This window comes from Hippocampus zosterae, chromosome 4, assembly GCF_025434085.1.
Source record: "Hippocampus zosterae strain Florida chromosome 4, ASM2543408v3, whole genome shotgun sequence".
NCBI classification, from domain to species: Eukaryota; Metazoa; Chordata; class Actinopteri; order Syngnathiformes; family Syngnathidae; genus Hippocampus; species Hippocampus zosterae.
This window is the reverse complement of record NC_067454.1, coordinates 4,665,498-4,686,129: the sequence shown is the minus strand read 5'-3', so window position 1 is coordinate 4,686,129 and position 20,632 is coordinate 4,665,498. Positions and strand designations below refer to the sequence as shown.

The 20,632-nt window shown below is 41.3% G+C and overlaps 1 protein-coding gene across 1 annotated transcript; it reads right to left on the bottom strand.

Moving 5' to 3' along the window:
* Nucleotides 1–6,023: 6,023 nt before the first annotated feature.
* On the bottom strand, nucleotides 6,024–18,623 carry LOC127598930 (COUP transcription factor 2-like). Its single transcript, XM_052062537.1, has 3 exons — nucleotides 16,784–18,623; nucleotides 13,754–14,281; nucleotides 6,024–8,906 (listed from the first exon to the last, which is right to left on the bottom strand). The coding sequence occupies exons 1-3, from the start codon at nucleotides 17,226–17,228 to the stop codon at nucleotides 8,632–8,634; spliced, it is 1,248 nt and encodes a 415-aa protein (XP_051918497.1). The 5' UTR covers nucleotides 17,229–18,623; the 3' UTR covers nucleotides 6,024–8,631.
* Between the last annotated feature and the right edge of the window lie 2,009 nt (nucleotides 18,624–20,632).

Genomic DNA, 20,632 nt, shown 5'->3' with positions numbered 1-20,632 from the left:
AAACTACCGGTAGTTGTAGGGTTTCAAGGTAGTGTTTAAAATCACGGTTTGGATTGCAGAGTAAGCTTTCAAACTAGGGTTAGGGTTTCGAAATAAAGTATTGAATTAGGGTTAGGTTATCCCCTTAGGGTTTCAAGGTAGTTCTTAAAAGCTGGTTTAGATTACGAAGGTTAGGGTTTCAAGGTGGGGGTTTAAAGTAGGGTTAGGTTTTGGTTTATTGTCACAGATTTTAACAGTGGTTACTGGTTACATACCAGTATTTACATGAAAATTCATCTGAAATCATTTTGGATTTTGAACTTGGGTTTAAAGTTTCAAAGTAGGGTTTTATACGAGAGTTAGGGCTTCACTGTAGAGTTTCCAACTAGGGTGAGGATTTCAAACTAGGGTTACAGTTTCCAAGTAAGGTTGCAAACTAGGGTTATGGTTTCCAAATAGGGTTTCAAACTCAGGTTAGGGTTTCAAAGTAGAGTTTCAAACTGGGGTTAGTTTTTTTTAGCGCCGCTCTAGTGGATCCACGGAGCTTTTCTAATTTGTAAAAAATATATATATATATATATATATATATATATATATATATATATATATATATATATATAGTGTATATATATTTTTCTCTAATGAACAGTTCGGTGAATATGCATTTAAACTGGTTGGGTTCAGTACCTCTAGCAAAGTTAAGAACGCTGAGTATTTTTGCAAGTGATCCAGGCTTACAGTGACGTGACAAGAGGTCCCGCGTGCTCCTGATGTGTAGGATGGTGTTGCGGGTTCACGGCGCCGTTGTGCACCCGTCACGTTGGCTGATGAAGTTGTCAGCGAGCAGCCTGCGGATTTCAGCTTGACACACGGCCCCGCCCACCCGCGGCTAATAAACACGTCGCCTTTCAAAGCAGCCGCGCGGGGACAGAAGCGGGACGTCGTCGGCTCAGCGCCGCAAAAGCGCTCCCGTTCCCCTGTAACCTATGCCCTTCACTCCCCATTCAGCCTGAGGGTCCCTGGGGGGCCCCCTTTCACGTTCTCTCTCTCACATTCGGTACCTGCTCATTCAAGCCATGTCGGCTGAAAAGCCTTCAGCCCAAATCCAGGCACAAGCGAGTCTTTTGGTCTCAGTCTACAGCGGTCCAAACAAGCCCATGCCAAGCAAAATTTAGGTTACTCAAGTCAATGAAACTGAATAAAGGTAGTACATTTATTGCCCGCCTTTTGTAAGTTAAGGGGTTCGTTGTTGTTAGTGGATAGCTCTACTTTACGAACGGCAAAATGAGAAATGGAATCCTTTGAATGTAATTTAAAAAAAGAAATACGTCTACACTGCAGCAAATTCCGGCTACCAAAACACTTCCTGTTTCCTTCAGCCAATCAGACGCTCTCAACATAAACATGTCTAAGAAATGAAAAAATAAAAAAATTATATAATTTTGATAACTTTGAACATTACACCGTTATCTTTGATTTTAAACATAAAAAGATAATTAACAATTTCATTTTCAACATTTGTTGGAGGGGGGGGGGGGGGGAAGAAACATCGAAAACAGGCATGATGGAGATCGTTGGTGCCCCTATAGAAGATTTAATATATGACAGCCGGATTGACAGTCTGACATGTCAAAACTGACGTTCGAATGTGATGAAAATGAAACGGAAATGCAGAAAAACCTAACAAAAAAATAATAATCGGTGAATGCACCAATTTAGCTTCAGTGCATTTCTCTCTCCTCTCCTCTCTGCTTATATAAGCGATTACACTCGCTCTTACGTAACGTGCCCAAATACAGACAGACGTCTCGCTTTGCACGCCAGCAAACCCGTGAAGGCTCTCACGCACTCACTCGCGCGCACACGACTCACTCATTCATTCTACCACTGAGACACGTTTAGTCTTTCATGGTCACTCTTCCTCCTTTAATTCAGCTGATTTCTTTTTAGGATGCTTATTTTTTTGCACAAAAAGTAAATTTTAACTGCAAATTCACATCAAGATTGAAAAGGTAATTTCTATTGGTCAGAAATAATAAATAAACGTATTGTTTTGTGTTTTTTTTTGTTCTTGTAAAGTGTCCTTGGGTGTCTTGAAAGACGCTTATAAATAAAATGTAGTATTATTATTATATTAATAATTATATTAATAAGCCTTTTAGTGCTATCACGAAAATGATTTGCAGGGGGCGCTGTAAGGAAGACTTGGAATACAAAAAATGTTCCCTTCGCTGCCCAAGATGATTGTGACTTTCAAATTAAAATGACATTTCAAACCATGTTCAATTCAACACAAAATTATGACAGTAAATTAAATACATACAATATCAAAATTTTTATTTTCAAGTCAAAAGAGATTATATATTATATTATTTCATGTACAGTGCCAGTTCAACGAAAACTTTAAAACAATTACATGACAGTCGTATCACAATATCAAAATAATCAGTTGTGAATAATATTTTGAAAAGGCAAAATCAGATAAAAGTTCCCAAACAAAATACACAAACTTGGAGCATTTTTTTTCTCCAACACTTCAAAATTTTCATTATGTAAAACAATCAAATATGATTTACACTATGTTCATTGTTTATTATTCATTAGACAATTTATTATTAAATTCTATCTAAAAACTACAACGAGAACACAAAAAAGTCCAACTGAAATTACACTTTTAAAAAGAAAAAACAAACAAACAAAAAAAGAAATACGAATACCACAACATTCAAGACAAAGTGGATGATGACAAAAACCAACAAAGTGGGAGGGGGGCGTCCATGCAGGCGCTGCGCCTCCCCCACCTGGTGTGTTCACTTTTTCATTCCGAGCAGTTAACCTCCAGGAATTCCACACGTACTTCCGATGCTGCACGAGGTTAAGGGGGTCGCTCAGGGGATCAACAGTTCAAAGGTCATAGCACACAAACAATATGTCGTCGCACGTGTCACACCTTTCACATTGTTGAAGTCCAATCAGAAACATGCAAACTTGTTGGACGGGAGAGGGGGGGGGGGTTGATTGGAGTTGCTTTGTCGTATTTGAAAAAAATAAAAGACAGCAATTGTTGCTGTCAAAAAATGAACATGCTTTGTATCTTCATTTAAGAAATGTTGCCCTTTAAAATTTCGAAACACAAAGAAAACGTCACCCAAAAATTATATTTCCCTGCATGCCTTTCGAATCGGTTTGTTTTTTTAATTTATGCAAAACAGTTCCTTTTTTTAAGTTCACACATCTTTGGAGGTGTTTTTAAACGTGCATCTGACAGATTAAATAAAACAGAACATATTTAATTTGTTTGATAAAATAAATCTTTAAGATAAATATTGATCCATGCTCATCCAGCCATTACTTTAGTTTTTTTTCTAATTCACAAGATTTCAATGTGTGGTTTATTTATTATTAATGTATTCAACCGGAAGTTTATGTCGATGGTATATCTAAAAAAAAAGGTGTCTCCATGTCCCATGATTTTTTTTATTTTGTCCAAGACGAAATCATTCTTCTGTGGATAAAACAAACAAACAAAATGACATCTCAATCTGCGAACATGTTTCCATGTGGAAATCTTTATCAATGTTCATCTGATTCAACAGGAAACAAGTTTCGAGAGTTTACCTACTTGAAATGCGGCGAAATAAAGGATTTTTAAAAAATGTGCGTTCCTGAGTGTGTGCGTGTGTATGTGTGTGTGGTTTTAAAAGTCGTTCCATTTGGGGGGGGGGGGGGTGAAGCGACCAGAACCCAACAGACAAATCATATGCGTGACGTCCAAATATGATCAACGTCTGGTGTGATTTTAGTATTGCTTAGATGAGGCGTGAGCATGATTTTTAGCACTGCAACCAAGTCTATTTAATCGCGTTTTGGAAAATCTGCACTCCACTTGTTCGGATCACGTCGTCTTGGCAACCGAGAGGTTAAATTTAGAGCACGACTTCTTGGACGTTTGCGCCAATAATTGAAAACACTTTCTTTCTTTTTCCTGAGGAGCATTTTCTCATGAATCAGTTTCCATGTTACTCCTTGATTTTTACGAGTACCGTATTTGAACTTTTACTTGATCCTGCGTGAATGGGAAACTTCACTTTGGACACTTTGTACATAAAAAAAGAGCTCCGACGTTTCAAGAAAACACCACCTAAAACAGCAACAAACAACAAGAGAATGTTCAAATAAAAAAAAAAGTTTATAAATGTATGTATTGACCACGAACCAAAATGAAATGCATTTATGTTATGATAAGTATAAATAAAAAATCAATAGAACACTGATTGATTTTTAAACATATGCATTGAGATGAATATTAAGTATTTTCGTTTCTTTGGGTATCGATGAGGGCCCCTCCAACCCAAACGCTTTTCTTTTTTTTTCCATTTCCTATTTGTTTTTTTCGCGTTGAACCTAATTTTGTACACTCATTTAAGGCATAGAAAAGACATTTTTAAAATCGTGTTCATAGCTTTAAAAATCCGTACAAATTCACAACAAATTAAAACCAATCAATGTTGTTATTTAAAAACATGTGAGCGTTACTCTTTATGCGGGGAAGCTTTGGAGAAAAAAACCAAAACAAAACAACAAGCACGTCAAGAAGCGTAAGCGTGGACGACAAGGAAGAAACGATCTGATTGGCTAAAGCTGTTCCCTCTTCCGCCATTTGATTGGCTGCTAGTAATTTGACGCAGGCACGGCAGAGCGGCCTCCTTCCACGAGTACGTTTGAGCGTCTCAACTCTACAGCAGTTACGCTCGGCTAACCCCTCCACCCCCCGTGGTGCGTGTTGCCCCATTTGAGCCCGGACCCCCGCACCCCCACATCACCACCCGTGGACCCTCAGCGTCAACCTCCTCAGCCTAAAGCGGAGTGACAGGAGGCCTCAGGGGCCCTCATTAAGCGAGCTGTTTAATCCACACGCACGCGCACACGCGCACGCGCACACGCACACACACACACTGTTCTTTACTACTGTACCAAGATTGATCGACAAAACGATATACTATTAAAGTATCATCATTATTACCAAACTTTAAAACACACAATGACTTAAAATACGTTAAACTGTTTGTTTGTATGGTTATCAGGATATTAATAAAAGGAATAATTATTATTCCGTGGCTCCCCAATCGCCGCCCTAATGACCAACATTGAAATGCAGTAGTAGAGTGTTCATGAAAAAAGGATGGTAAGTTTTATTCATGTATTTGTTATCGTAGGCCCGCGCTTAACAGTAAATGCAGTTTGAACTTTAACACTGCTCTTAAATATCAGAGTATAAAATAAGCTACTGCGAAACAATTAAAAATTGATTAAAATGATTAATAAGGAGTCATACGTTTTCAAGTAAAACGTTCTGAAAGACTGAATGCAAAAGTATTGTACCACACTGAAACGTTCAATACAGCTGAACTATGCTTAGAAAGGGGAAAGTAAAAAAAAAAAACAATTAAACAAACAAAAAAAGTGCCGTACTGGGTATAAAAAGTTTGAACAGACAGGCTGTATGCATAGCTACAAGTTTCATTGTAATAAGTTGGAATGTAAAGTGGTATGGTAACCACCGATTCACCGACCTAAGGACACCCCACCCCCAATATTTTTGCAATATGGATCTTATTTTTTTGTGGAAAACCTATTTGCACTATATCTCTGCTTATTCAAGAATTGTGTTACTTTTTTTTCATAATGATCAATGTAAATTGTATTTGTTTTTAATTCAGCATGTACTGTTATATAAAGGTATAGATTCCAAGGTTGCTTTTTGTACCTGTTGGTGCTGGAAATAAATCCTCGTTGGCTCGGACCACTCGCATGACTGTACGTCATACATATAGTACTGACATGCAAGTCAGACGATACTGTACATGCAAAGGAGGGCAGAATTTATGGTTTTATCAATGAATCGAGTCGTCCAGGTCATGAAGTTAAACAGCAGCCCCAGACCATCACACCAACACCACCATGATTTATACTATTCCAGACAGGGCCGAAGTAGCTTCAACTGTAATAAATGACACACATGCACACACACCACGACTGATGTGTCAAAATCAATCAAATACATTTTATTATCATTATTTTGATGTAGAAATCTTGAGTTATAATTTAACACAATAGGAATATGTTATCAAACAATTATGCTTTCACAGTACAGTGCTTGTCCAAAAAGAGCGCGCGCACACACACACACACACACACACACACACACACACACACACACACACACACACACACACAGCAATGTCATTACTTTTTTGTTCAAATAACTATGAATCTCTAGATCATAGGTGTCAAACTCAGGGCCTGTAGGGCTGCTGTCCTGCATGTTTTCCAAGTGCCACCTGATTCATCCGCAAGCTCTGAAGCAGCATTAAACATTCCTGATTATTTGAATTAGGTGTGTTACTCCTGGGAAAGCTGGAAAAAAGGCAGGACAGTAGCCCTTCAGGACTGACTTTGGACACCCCTGCTCTAGATGGACATTTTTACACATCTTATGAGACATGATTATAATACAACACAAGAAAGTGATAATATACTGCAATGTTGTCATTATAAACTAAATAATTATTGTTTTTTTAAAGTCTGGCTGATGTGAATTTTGACTTTTAAGGCTTTAGTTAAAATCAATTAAAAACAGCAGAATTACTCTTTTCACTTGCCAATTAGAAAACAAGTAATTTAAAAAAATGATTAGACAGAATTGCCATGGCATCATCCCAAATTCATTTAAATGTATTTTATTAGTCTTTTAAAAAATTGTGCCTTTGCATTGAAATTTTCGCATTTTGCCGATTTCCACAATGTCAACAACGTCATATCTAAGTAACCACGGTGTGCCAAAAAAAATATTGTTTCTTCCAAACCCATTGGTTAAAACACAAAATGTCCAACAAAGATCTGAGAGAATATTTGCATGTTGTGACAAGAGCAAGTCAAAGTCATAAATTTGTTTGAAAAGTGTAAAAATTAAAAACATTATTGCAATGTCCATTGAAAAGCAAGAATCTACAAAATCCTTTTTGTTTGATTTTTTTTTTTTGGGCCATTGATTTTATTTTAACAAAACAACAACAATGCAACAAAACAAAACAGACACTTTTAAATAAATAAAGATATAAAAGTAACAAAACGTGTCTAGATGCTTTGCTTTTCACCGGCTATTTAAAAAAGTAATGACGTTACTGATGCATTCCTGCTGACAGTCGAGCTTATAGCTAACATTAGCACAAAGGTTGTGCGTGCTTTTTGTGTGAAATTTTACTTTTTTTGTTTGTTTTGTCCTTAACAGAAAAAAAGTGCCATGTCTGGATATTAAAAAAAAGAAAGAAAATACCACAACAAATATCTTGAAAAAGCCCTGCTCCCTTTTAAAAACGTTTTTTTTTTAAAAATGACAACTATGATAAATATACGCACAGGGGGGAGGCGGGTGGGGGGTGGGGGGGGGATACATCTTTTACAACACTGCAAAAAATGTCCGGTAATCTCAAAAAGAAAAACTTTGTTCGGAGCCACAGACATGACAGGGGTGCGGAGGGTGTCATTTTCGCCACAATATAGATGGAATGTGCACACAAAGTACATGAAGTAGGCATAATGTGCACGCAAAATACATGAATAGTATTCATCTCATTCCTGGAGAGTTGGGGAGTCAAATCGAGTGCACCTTGTCTAGAGACGTAAGATAGAGGTTAAGGTGTGCTCCATTTTCTTACCCCCGTGACTTATTAAGCAAATTAATGTGTTATGCGCACGCTACACCTGCCATTTTTGTAGCCACAAATTACAAAAGTGAGCATACGGTCGATGTTATCGTACACTTGCAACATACTTCCTTGGCGCCAAAAATGACTTTACTAGTAGCCATGACTTTGGCGCCATCTTGTGACAACTCGCCGTATTACCGAAAGATCCCCCCAAAACGGCAAATAGATGAGTTTTGTTTTGTGATTATCTGGGGATAAGCCCCACGAAAAATGCTAATTAACGAATAGTAAACATTGGTTCGCTTTACTTCCTCGACACCAGTTATCAGGATTTTGGAGCCGATCACGTGTCTGATCAAAAGATGGACCAAACTATGCAACCAATTACACCAAAAACATTCTTCCCAAAACGCTAATAAACACTCTTTGTGTGAAAAATGAGTGGGTGGGTAGGTAGTGGTTGGAACTAACAGCTCCCACCCCCCCCCCCCCAAAAAAAAGCGACACAAAAATATCGAAAAAAAAAAACCTGAAATCTGAAATAGACGAGCTATTTTGGAGTATTTACGGTGGCAGCACAGAGCGTCCCTGATCAGATCCGCGTCTCGTTTGTACTGTTCTCTTCGCACTAGCTTTGGCACTCTTTTATGGCATCCTGGGGCGCTACAGAAAAAAAAATACACAGAAAGACGTGAATGGGTGAATGTTTCAGCAAATAGGGGAAAACACAGAGAAAAAAAAAACAGACAGACAGGTAAATTTGTGCTGAGCAAATTAGCGTGGGGTTGAAAGCAGTATTTTGCGGCCACAAATGAGCATTTGGTGCGCACGTTAGATCGATATCGTGTTTCCCCAACGTCATGTCTGGAGCTGTGCGAGCCCATCCAGGAGAAGACCATTTTTACCTCAGCTGCGCCGGCCCCACCCAGGCCACTTGGGGGCGCTACTGGACGGGCACGTAAGGCCAGTTGAAGCTGCTGCCCGACAGCAGCATGTCACGAATGAGCGTTTCGATGGGCGTCTTGCCCACCAGTCGCACAAAGAAGAGCTGTTCGATGACGGCCGACGACACGGAGCGCAAAGACGGCAGACGCAGCAGCAGGCGGCCGAAGCGACTGGGCTGGTTCGGGTACTGGCTGCGCACGTACTCCTCCAGTGCGCACTGGGACTTCTCCTGAAGACCCTCCACGTGCGTCGCGTCCGACAGGCCGCATGCATCTGGGCCCGATGGGAACCGGGAATAGGAAGAGAAAGCGACGTGTGAAAATTGTGCGCCAGGCAGCTTTTTTCCCCTGACAACTTGTCAGGGGAAAAAAAAAAAGTTTAAAGTTGAGTTTAGCTGATGACTATATTTGGAGTAAACGTGCCTCCTTGAAAGCCTTGAAAATCACCAGTACAAACTTTGCAAGACTTTACTAAAAGCGTATTCCTTGCTTTTTTTTTTTTTTTTTTTTTTTTTTTGCACTCAGTCAAGTCAACAGTATTCAGTATATTCAGAAAAAAGTGTACGACGGTTTTGGTGAGGTGACTGACTTGCTTGAAAAAAACACAATGGCTGCTTTTGCCGCTTGCTGAGGGTTATTGTCCATCTGCACTGTGATGCGCTGCCCAAGCCGACTCCCGAAGCAATTGGCTGAATATGAGCAAATAATATTGCCTGAAACAGTTCAGAATTCATCCAAATGCTTTTCTCAGCAGTCATTAAGTAAAAGGAAAGCAATTCCGTTTGCAGTCACACATAACTACCTAGCCTGAAAACAGCTGAGCCGTCAACTGTCCCGTTATTTTATATGTGTATGTCTTAAGATAAGATAAGATAAGATAAGATATCCTTTATTCGTCCCACACTGGGGAAATTTACAGCCTCCAGCAGCAAGAATGTATGTAGAAAGAAGAAAGAGAAAAAAACAACAAACATCTTTCAATTAAATGCAATATGAACACAAAATGGATAAATCGCAGTACTATTTACAATTTTCCTTCACATCATTTAATTATTATTATTATTATGATTGTTATTTTTTATTCATCAGCCTGACAGCAGTCGGTAGGAACAAGCGTCGGTATCTCTCCTTCTTGCAGCGCGGGTGTAACAGTCTCTGGCTGAAGGAGCTACCAAGTGCTGTCAGGGCGGGCTGGAGGGGGTGGGAAGGACTGGCCATCATAGCTTTTAGCTTAGTTAGCATCCTTCTGTTGCCCACCTCCTCCAGAGTGTCAAGGGAGCAACCCAGGACAGAACTGGCCTTCCTGACCAGTCGCTCCAGTCTCTTTCTGTCCCGGGCTGAGATGCTGCCTGACCAGCAGACGATGCCATAATGGATGGCCGAGGCCACCACCGAGTTATAGAACGTCTTAAGGAGTGACCCCTGAACCCCAAAAGACCTCAGTTTCCTGAGTAGGAAGAGTCGGCTCTGTCCTTTCCTAATCAGGGTGTCCGTGTTTGTAGACCAGAATTTCAAAACTGATTTGAAATTAAATCTGAACATCTGCACAGAAAGCAAATCTAGTCGATTTCATTTCAAATCCGTCGTGGCGGTGGTTTGAAGCAAAAAGCTGACAATTGTTTCAATGTCTCACTATGCACGGTGTACCTGACAACATTTCTTAACGAATACTATTTCTGTTGAGTTGCCCAGTGGTGATTCACACGTCGTCAAATATTTACTGTGTTCATTAAAAATGTTCCGGGCGGCCCGGTAGTCCAGTGGTTAGCACGTGGGCTTCACAGTGCAGAGGTTCCGGGTTCGATTCCAGCTCCGGCCTCCCTGTGTGGAGTTTGCATGTTCTCCCCGGGCCTGCGTGGGTTTTCTCCGGGTGCTCCGGTTTCCTCCCATATTCCAAAAATATGCGTGGCAGGCTGATTGAACACTCTAAATTGTCCCTAGGTGTGAGTGTGAGCGTGGATGGTTGTTCGTCTATGTGTGCCCTGCGATTGGCTGGCAACCGATTCAGGGTGTCCCCCGCCTACTGCCCGGAGACGGCTGGGATGGGCTCCAGCACCCCCCGCGACCCTAGTGAGGATCAAGCGGTACGGAAGATGAATGAATGAATGAATGAATGAATTAAAAATGTTCCTCAGCGTCCCATCCTTGCAAGTCTTGACTAACTCTTAAGTCTTTATTTTTGCGTGACGTATTCCACCGTGTTAAAATCGCCGCCCTGGAAGACGCCAACAATCTTGTGAAACCTAATTTCATCGTAGGTTGACTCTGCGCTGTGCATTTGACATTTTGCAACGCTAACTGGCCATAAATGTTGAGGAAACGTGCGACTATAAAGTGGCACGATTTTTTTTTTTTTGCAGCACTCACACAATTTGCACAAAAAAACACACGATAAAGTCAAATATTGCGAGTACACAGACAAGAGCAGAAGTATGTGTTAAGACTTTGACGGTGTTTCCCATATTTATACTTTGTACGTGTTATGCATATAATCAGTGATGGGGTGCATTAGAATTCATCAGTATATGATTCTATCCCTCATTTAGGTGAGCCGTCTATAATCTGTAATGAAAACAATGCGTATCGATATTCACGCACACATAAGCACTATATTCTGTAATATCCCCCGCACTGGCTCCTATTTCATCATTTTATTGATTTTCTTTCAAAAGAGTTCAATTTGGCAACGAGCTTTAATCTTGGCGAGTGGATTTAAATGTCAAATCAAACATTACATCTGCTCACAACCCATCCAAATCAGACTTTTCACAATGACATCAGGCCAGCAAATAGAAAAAAAAAAACCCGAACATGAATCGGTGAAATGAGTCTGGGACTTTGCTTGATCAACAGCGCATGAACGTACGAGACGACAACAAATCAGGCAAGCTGCCGCCGAGATAAACATCCAGCTCGACCTCGTTTGACCCGCTCGCTCGGCACGCCACCGCCAAGATGGCCGCCGTCAAATGTAGGGCACCGCGCCGCAACGCGGCAGCGGCAGAAGCGCCGAGCGTTCACGTACACTGACATGTGTCCCACTTTGATGACACGTGTACACGCGGACTCATGCGGACCCCGACGCAATGCAGTACAAGAAATATGCCTGGAAACATGCCATCAAACAACACCACTGTATACACTCGATCTAACACAAATGGGCCATGAAACGACATTTTACAAGAAATATCATTGAAATACGCCATAATAGCAATACTATAAATATACTGTAAGTGTACACTAAATAGACTTCCAACACAAAATCAACGTTCTACCTTATAATTCTATCTCCCAAATGTGCGACAAAACAACACCGAGTGCACTTGCTATATGTCATACAACAACATTACATGCTATATTTACTACAACCATGCCACAAGACAACGGCGCCATAAAGCAACAAAATACGAAATGTCCTACAAAGCACCACAATCCCTTTAATTTGTGTTGAATATGCCATAAAAAAAACACATGCAAATAAATTTGCCAGAAAACTGCAATCCAATAAATATGCTTCGAATAACCTTCCTAACAATAAATATGTATCACAAGAACAGTAAATATAAGTATGCCCCTCAAAAAGTACTTTGCTGACCAAGTCGCACCACATTCGGGCGGGCAGATGTTTTATTCCAAATAGGTACATTTAATCATCTCGAAAGACGCTGTAACATTGATCACAGAAATGTGCACATAAATACATTTGAATTAAAATGCATTGCGCATAAAATCTTCTTGAAATTGTATTTGAAAGATGAAATGCAATCGCGATAGAGTCAAAAGTTAAACACAACCAAACTCCACTGGACAAATGCACTGTGCTGGATTTTAAAAAGTTGAAGCCACGAACATTTTACACAATTTGAACAATGTATTCAGTGATCCTTTCTGTTACCACTAGAGGGAGCCCATGTACCACTGGTGGGACCAGTACCGCACTTTGCGACTCATTGACCCAAAGCATCCCTGAATGCTAAATATAATTTAAATGTACAGCACTGAAATAAACCAAATCAGCCACAAAACTATACGAAAGCACTTTTAACCATTGGCACAATATTTGAGGGACTAAGATTTTTAAAATGCAACATTAAAAAGTAAAAAGGCAACATGTTTTATTTTAAACTTAAAAAGAGAATGGTTCGTACATGAAATCATGGCGCTAGTTTATTTATTTATTTTTAATTAAGGAAGCAAAGGATAAGGGCTTTTCCATTTCTCTTCCACACTTCATGAATGATGCAGAGGTAGTTCTATTCTCCATGACAGATAAAATGCAGCCTGTCCCTTTAAGGGCGGCCTTGTTCAACCAGGTCAAGTGAGGTGAGTGCTCTGACTGAACCTCTTACATAAGATGCTGTTGCTTTTTGTAAAATCCTATACATCTTTTATCACAGGGCACAATTTCTCTTTAAGGCTCACTATCATGTTTGGGAAATTGATGAATCGCTGTCAAATAATAACAAAATGAAACGTGTACCTTCACAATTTACATACTGTTGTCCCCCCCCCCGCACACCCATATATACAAAAAAGCATGTATTTTAATATTAATCACAACTATTTTTTGTTTGAAACCTTTTTCATTTCTTTGTCACATTTTTTTTGTCCTTTCTCTTGAACAAAAATCTGCATAATAGGTGTTTAGTTCATAGTATTCATTGATGAGTACATTTTACATTTCGACATTCTGTTTAACATTTACTAAATGATATGCAATACAACAGAGACTGATGATGATAATGATGATGATGGTCATCGCCGTCATCACCATTAAAAAGATTAATATAACGTTTTTTTTAAAAGATTAATACAACTTTTAGGCCACACCCTGTATTTGTGACGTCACCGGAAGTGAGTATGGATGGGCTGCTATCTTTTGACACTACTTTTACTTCTTCAAATGTATGTCACTATGAAAATAATCCCCAAAATATTTCCACGTTGTTTAAAATCACTCTTTTAAATTTGGAAAACGCTTTATTACGGTATGGCGCTGCCACAATAAGGGAAAAAAAGATTCATTGCCACATATTACCGTGATTAAGTTTCACGTTTTAATTTGCCATGAAGTGTCGCGTTCTAGCTTGAATTGGTGTGGTCGCCGATGACGTCACATACCTGTGGTGAACAGCACGACGGCCTTGAGGCACGAGTACTCGGCCGAGTCCACGTGCAGCGTCTTGAGCTTCTCCACCTGCTCCTGAAAGACCCGGATGTGGTCCATGAAGGCCACCACGCGCTCGGCCGACATGGGGGCGGCGTGCAGGCCGGCGGCGGCCAGCAGCGGCGCCACGTGCACCGGCATGGCGCACTGCGCCGCGTTGAGCACAAACAGCTCGCTCCAGGTGAGCCGCAACAGAGCCACCTGGTCGGACACCTGCAGGTCGGGGAAGAATGGGATGTTGCGGGCCCACTCCACGGCGCTGAACAGGATCCGTGCCGCCAGCTCGCAGATGTTCTCGATCCCCACTGCGCCGCCACCCGACAGGCACTGCGAGCCGAAGCGTGACGTGGCGTACGGCTCGGCCCGCAGCAGCAGCGAGATGTAGCCCGACAGGTACGAGTGGCACTGCAGTGGCTCCCCCGTGCTCAGGGAGAACTGGCCGTGGAACGACTGCGCCGGGGGGAGCCGGCCTCGCTGCACCGCTGGAGGTGAAAAAACAAAACAAAACAAAACACGGGAAATGGCGATTGAAACGTGCCATCAAACAAATATTAATTGCCTACAGTGTACTGCGTGAAAAAAAAAATCTACATTCAATTTGCCAGCAAGCAATACAAAATCTACACTAATGTGCCATCATCAACAAAATATACTGTACTTTCACTTTGCCACGATAAGCCCTTCAATCTTGCTATAAAACAACACTAAATACATTTCAAATGGATCATCCTAAATGCTCCCATAACAAATAGGCCCCAAAAATATAAAACGTTAAATCTACCATGAAATATACTTTAAATATGCTCTAAACAACAAGTTATGCTAAACCTGACATAAAACGACACTAAATATGCTTAAACTGCTCTAAAACAATACTAACAGTTCCTTTAACACGCCATGCAAGAAAAATAAATCTACTTTAACTGTATTTCTACAATATTGAAAGCTGCCATCAACAAGAGTAACATACTGTAGGCTCCAGAACGGTGCCATAAAACAACACTAGGCTACATTCAATGTGCCATACAACACAACATTGTACGATATATGCGCGTCATAAACGCCATAAAACAACAAAAACTCTTCGAAAGTGCCTCACAATATAGTTGAAATATGCCGGAAAACCAACACTAACTATATTTTAGCAATAAATATCGTAATTCATATCTGCCATAAAAGTATATCTGCCACAAAATGGACTTGAAAGATGCCATTAAACCAGACGACACACTCTAGGGGGGGAATAGGAGAGGATTAAAGTGGGTTTGGGATCGCGTGCGAGCCTCTCCGCCGTCACGCCAGAGGGGGTTTGGAGAGGTGCTAAATTTAGGACTGGCTGTCTTCTTGGCGTCCCGGTTGGTTTCACCCCCCCGCCCCCTCCTCCTCCCCATACACCGTAACCACGCGGGCACACGCGTGCACGCGCTCGCATACAGATGCCCCTCCTCATCAACTCCAAGACTGAAACTTTGGCTGCACCCAAACACACGAATGTCGTTTTATTTGTTTTCGAATTAGACTTCGGGCCCGATTCCGATGATCGAGTACAGTGGTAAATGTGTTTGGGTGATCGTTCAGCGTGTAGTGTGCACACGGCCCACTGTTTTGAATTAGTTTCCGTTTTGGAATCAACTGACGTCTTTATTTTATTTTTTTCAAATAATGTAAAGAATTACAGAGGAACCACCGACCCTCCAAAAAATGTTTCTAATACGCATACACTTGAATTAAAAAAATTTAAGAAACAATACCGCTTGACATCAATCACACGCCAATGTGTTTAGCTTCCATTTTAGATGTGGCAAAATCTACTTCCTGGTTGACATGGAACTAAAACGGCTTAATAGATTGGAAATTGGTCTGCATTAAAATCCCCCTTCCCAAAATGTCTCACCATTGTTTCAAAATGAAATTTCAAATTATATTATGATTACCTTTTATTCAATGATTACATTCATGTGGTTTACTTATGTCTATGCATATAAAACGATTTTATGATACTGTATTGTATCCTCTATCGCAGATTTGATTGGTTGAGATAAATCACGTGGTTTCCCATTAAATTATGGCATCCATTTTGACATTAACTCAAACGTGGTTCCTTTTTATTCATTTATTTATTTTTTGCAGCAAATTTATAATAATTTGGATTTTTAATTGCTGTACATCAATTGTTTAATTCAATAAAATTTCAATACAAACAATGCATCTCAGCTTTACAATGACCAATTTGTGCACCGCTGAATTTAATTAAATATTTGGCTGAAATATAAATTGTGGAAGGAGGTCCTTCATTTTGAGCATTTTTAGAGGCAATATTTACATGTAACTCATAAACAAATGGAATTGATTTGTGTAATTTTTTAATAAATACAGACAATTTGGCACATTCTTTTAAAAACAATTGTAAACGTAAACACCACAAGGTAGCACGCGTTTTTTGTCTAAATGTTTTATACTGGAAGTTACAGGAAATGCAGTTGAAATGAAGTTGACTTTCCCTTTGAGAAATTACGAATGTAGTAATAATAATAATAATAGTTCTCACAACGTCTTCATTAAAAGAAAAACACACATTCCAGAGTATCTTTTTGCTTTCTTACACAAAACTGTAAGTTTAGTTTCAACTGGTTACCATACAGCCAATGTACGTTTCTAATTTATTTCATGTATCATAAACAGCGTAGAATGGTTTGAATCGTTGAACAAATGTAGAAGGAGACTGTAAATATGAACGGTACACTGTCTTCATGCATTAATTAAGAATGTTGTCATACAAAAAGGAATCATGACTACTTGGGAATATTCTCATATTGGCCAAATTTGGGAGAATTAAATAAATAAAAACTGTACTCGACGTCCTGAATGGGCCAGAACATTCTGAAGTTGGAATGGTTTGAACCAACGGGAAAATGCCGGAAATTGGCGAAATAAAACAGATAAAGATTGTTGGTCCCCGAATCTAAAATGCGACCGGGTCGTACCTTCCCTCCGCATGCCCACTTTGAGGCACTTCTTGAGACGGCAGTACTGGCACTGGTTGCGGTGGTGCTGGTCGACGGGACAGGTTCGGCTGGCCCGGCAGGTGTAGCTCAAGTTGCGGCGCACGCTGCGTTTGAAGAAGCTTTTGCAGCCCTCGCAGGTGAACTGGCCGTAGTGCTTCCCGCTGGATTTATCGCCACACACGATGCACTCAATGTGCGCGCTCGCCTGCTTGTCCGACGACGACGAAGACGACGAAGAAGAACTATTGTTGTTTGTTGTGGTGTTGGTGGCGGTGGTGGGTGGTCCTGCAGCGGGGGGCATCTCCAGCGAGGTCGGCGGTGGGTTCATATGGACTGGCAGAGCCAAGGGAGCAACGTGCGACATTGGAGAAGAGAGCGTTCCCTCCTCGGGGTTCCTCCACGCCACCATCGCCATGTCCGTCATAAACTTCCCCCCCTCCTCCTCACTCTTTTTTTTTCTTTTTTTTCCTTGTCACCACCACTTAGGATGAAAGTGAAAAAAAATCGAAGCCGCTGATTCGCATGACATCCACAAAGAAACCAGAGGAGCGTGAGCGGAGACCACCCAACAAGCTTATCCTATACGTAGGGGAAAAACCAAAAAGAAATCCACGTCCAGGTCCTCCAGCTTGCTACCCGGCTCTCCAGCCAGACCACGCTTCCCCCAAACGGTCCCAGAAGTAGCACGCAAAACAAGAAGAGGAGAGAGAGAAAGAACACTCGTGGAGGTCCGATGGGTCTAATGATGTTGTTTGGCTCCAGGACTGAAGAGGACAAGGAGGGGGTGTGACATCATCGGGCGTGACGTGTTACGGGAGGCGTGGTCAAACCAGCGAGGAGACCAGTGTGTGCGCGTACCTGAATGTGTTCTGAGTGTGCAAGTGGGGTTTGTAACGCTTGTGTGCGTTCATGTACGTGTGCCTTAGTGTAAGAGAGAGTGTGTGTGTGTGTGTGTGTGTGTGTGTGTGTGCGCGTGCGCGTGTGTGTGCGTGAAGCGCTTCGCCAGGTTTAGCAGCGGTGCAATGACGCCCCCTGGTGTTACTAAGGAGTGATGCATGAGACCATGTTCATCCCACTGCGAATGCCAGGAAAGAAAAAAAGGTTTTCTAAGAGACAGTTTGACCAGGGAGTAGCTTATTTGGTAGAAATTCATAAGCGGTGAGGATAAGCGGAGAAGAAAATGGATGGATTGATTCACAAGGGAAATCATGGATATAATAATCGCCAAAAGAAATCCTTCATGATCTGTAGAGGTGCTTTAAAAACAATGAAAGGAAATAAATCATTGTAAAAAGAAAAGAAAGAAGTACCACTTCACCCTCCCCCCGCCCTCCAATTGGGAGCACTGAACACACTTTTGTTGTGCTTTGTGTCCATGCCGATGAAGATTCAGTCATCCACATCTTGCCCTCAGAAGCCGCTGTGTGTTGATGCTAAGTCATGTGTAAATGCTTTTTGACTCATCGCTACAAACGTCCTCAGGCCCTGCATCCAGACGTGCTGTCACACACTGACACACGGCCAGATCAGGCCAAGGTCACGGGGGGCACACACAGGGAACATAATAAAGATACATGGTGGTGGTGTGGGCGGAGGTGGGGGCGGGGAGGGGCAATAGGGTGACAAGGAAAGCAGATGTGATCGTGTGTGCAGCCGACGGTGGGGTACACAAGAAGAACACAAGAGAAAGGGACCATGGGGCCCACAGTTGGGACACAAATGGGAAGCAAATGGTATACTTGATTTGAGGCCCATAAAGAAGATACAAGGGGAGCATTGGGGGTACATGAGGGGACAGAAGCGGGGGAGACATGGGGCACACAAGGATGGTAAAGGGGGATAAAAGGGAAATCGTGCGACAATGGCAATGATAACAAATATAGGACACATCATAGGTTAGATTTGTGTTGATGAGATGAACTGGTGTAAAAAGTCGCTTTCAACATCACGTTGAAGGTCTTATAAGCCGAAAGGATTTTTTTTAACGTCTCCTGAAAGTTTTGGATGGGTTATCGGCAGTGACGCGATCAGACAGGTGGCACGGAGGCCACTGGGCACAAGTGACATAGGTGATTTTCGAGGTCACTTAGCAGCAGTGAGCGTGATTCGCAAAGACTGACGTGAAGCGTGTTCACCACAGACGGGCAGGCTAGGTGAAAACCAATCCCAATTGACCGGGCTAGATTCTCGCAAGAATAAGGTTATGTTTAAATTTCACAATTTAAACATCACATTCCCCTGCCACCTGCTGGGTCTTCGATGACTTAATTTCAGAATGTTATCGGGCGGCCAAGCGTGTCAGACAGGGGAGGTGGTCCTCGTGTTGCCGAGGCCGGCGCGCTTGAAAAGTGAAGACGAGTGCAAGACACATCTGTCTGTCAGCTCCGTCTATGTCGTCCGGTCTCAAGTCATGGAGTCAATCGCCCAAACGACATGACCTTAGAGTCACTTGTGACATAGAATGCCGTGCTTTCCGCCTAGCTGCGCCGCGGCCCCCCTGAAGACCCCCACCGAAGCCACGTCGCGACCTGTCTCGAGCGGCGTCCGACCCATCTTCCACGAGGCGAGGTACCGGTTGAGCGGAGACCCTACTGATGATCCATAGCGGAAATGTGGTGGAGAACCATCACGCTGTCACAACCAATCTTCTTCCTACTTTGACAGGAGACATACGACCTCCGAGCACAGTCAAGTCCATTTAAAGATGACATTGCGGGCACACACACACACATTCCTAATTTGTGCATTACAAGAAATCCCCATCGCTGGTTCTGGCTTCCCGGTCCCTCTATTTTGCGGATGTTTTTTTTTGTACAGTTAATAACTAAGTAATAACTAAGTAATAACTAGACATATATATATACACACACACACACACACACACACACACACACACACACGCACACACACTATAATAACAACTAACTAATCACCCTTTTTTGACAATGCCTTTGGGGAATTGAAGATCAAACAAACTTTGAATGAGACTAAACCCCCCCCAAAAAATAGATCTATCTCAACGGCTCTGATTGCTAGCTGAAGTTGAAGACTGCTGACCACGAACAATTTCCTGTGATTCCGGTCATGCATCACCATCGGTTAAAAGGTGACTGACTTTTTAATTATTATTATTTTTGGGGGGCTGAAAGTTAAACTAACAAGATGCTTAGGCGTCTAGTGTACACTAACACAAAAATATGTAATATTAATAACACCTACACAGACACACAAATCTTTGTGGGTTTTTTTTCTTCTCAATTTACCCCTACACCTCTCGTGGTCGACTTGTGTCCAGTCCATGGACTGCTGGTCGACCGCAATCGACTGGTTGCGCTTGTCTATTCTGGATGTAATTCTATTCTTGACCACTAGACTGACATACAACTTACTCAGTGATGGTGAAAATTTGAAAGATTATCTGCGTCTTTTGGGAAATTTTGTTACAGAGAAAAATGCCATATAGTTTTTCCGTACACTATGTCCTGGATTGAGAGAATGATGTATGATTTTACTCTATTTATCTATCGAGCTACTCTATGTATCTATCTGGGACAATTTATGAAATTATTCTAGCTGATGAAAATTTTCAAACTCTTTAATTGGCAGTATTTTAAATGTTTACATGTAAAAATACAGAATCTACATTCTAAATACGCAAAAAAAATCACTTGATGAATAAATGTTATGCAATGCAAATGATAAATACTAAATAGTTTGTATGTTACTTGATTCAGAAAAAAAGGAACTTAAACTATTTTATATGGAGAAATGGTAACCTGCCAGTTTTTCTTCCTCATGTAACAGTAATCAAGCAAAGGTGGCGTAAAA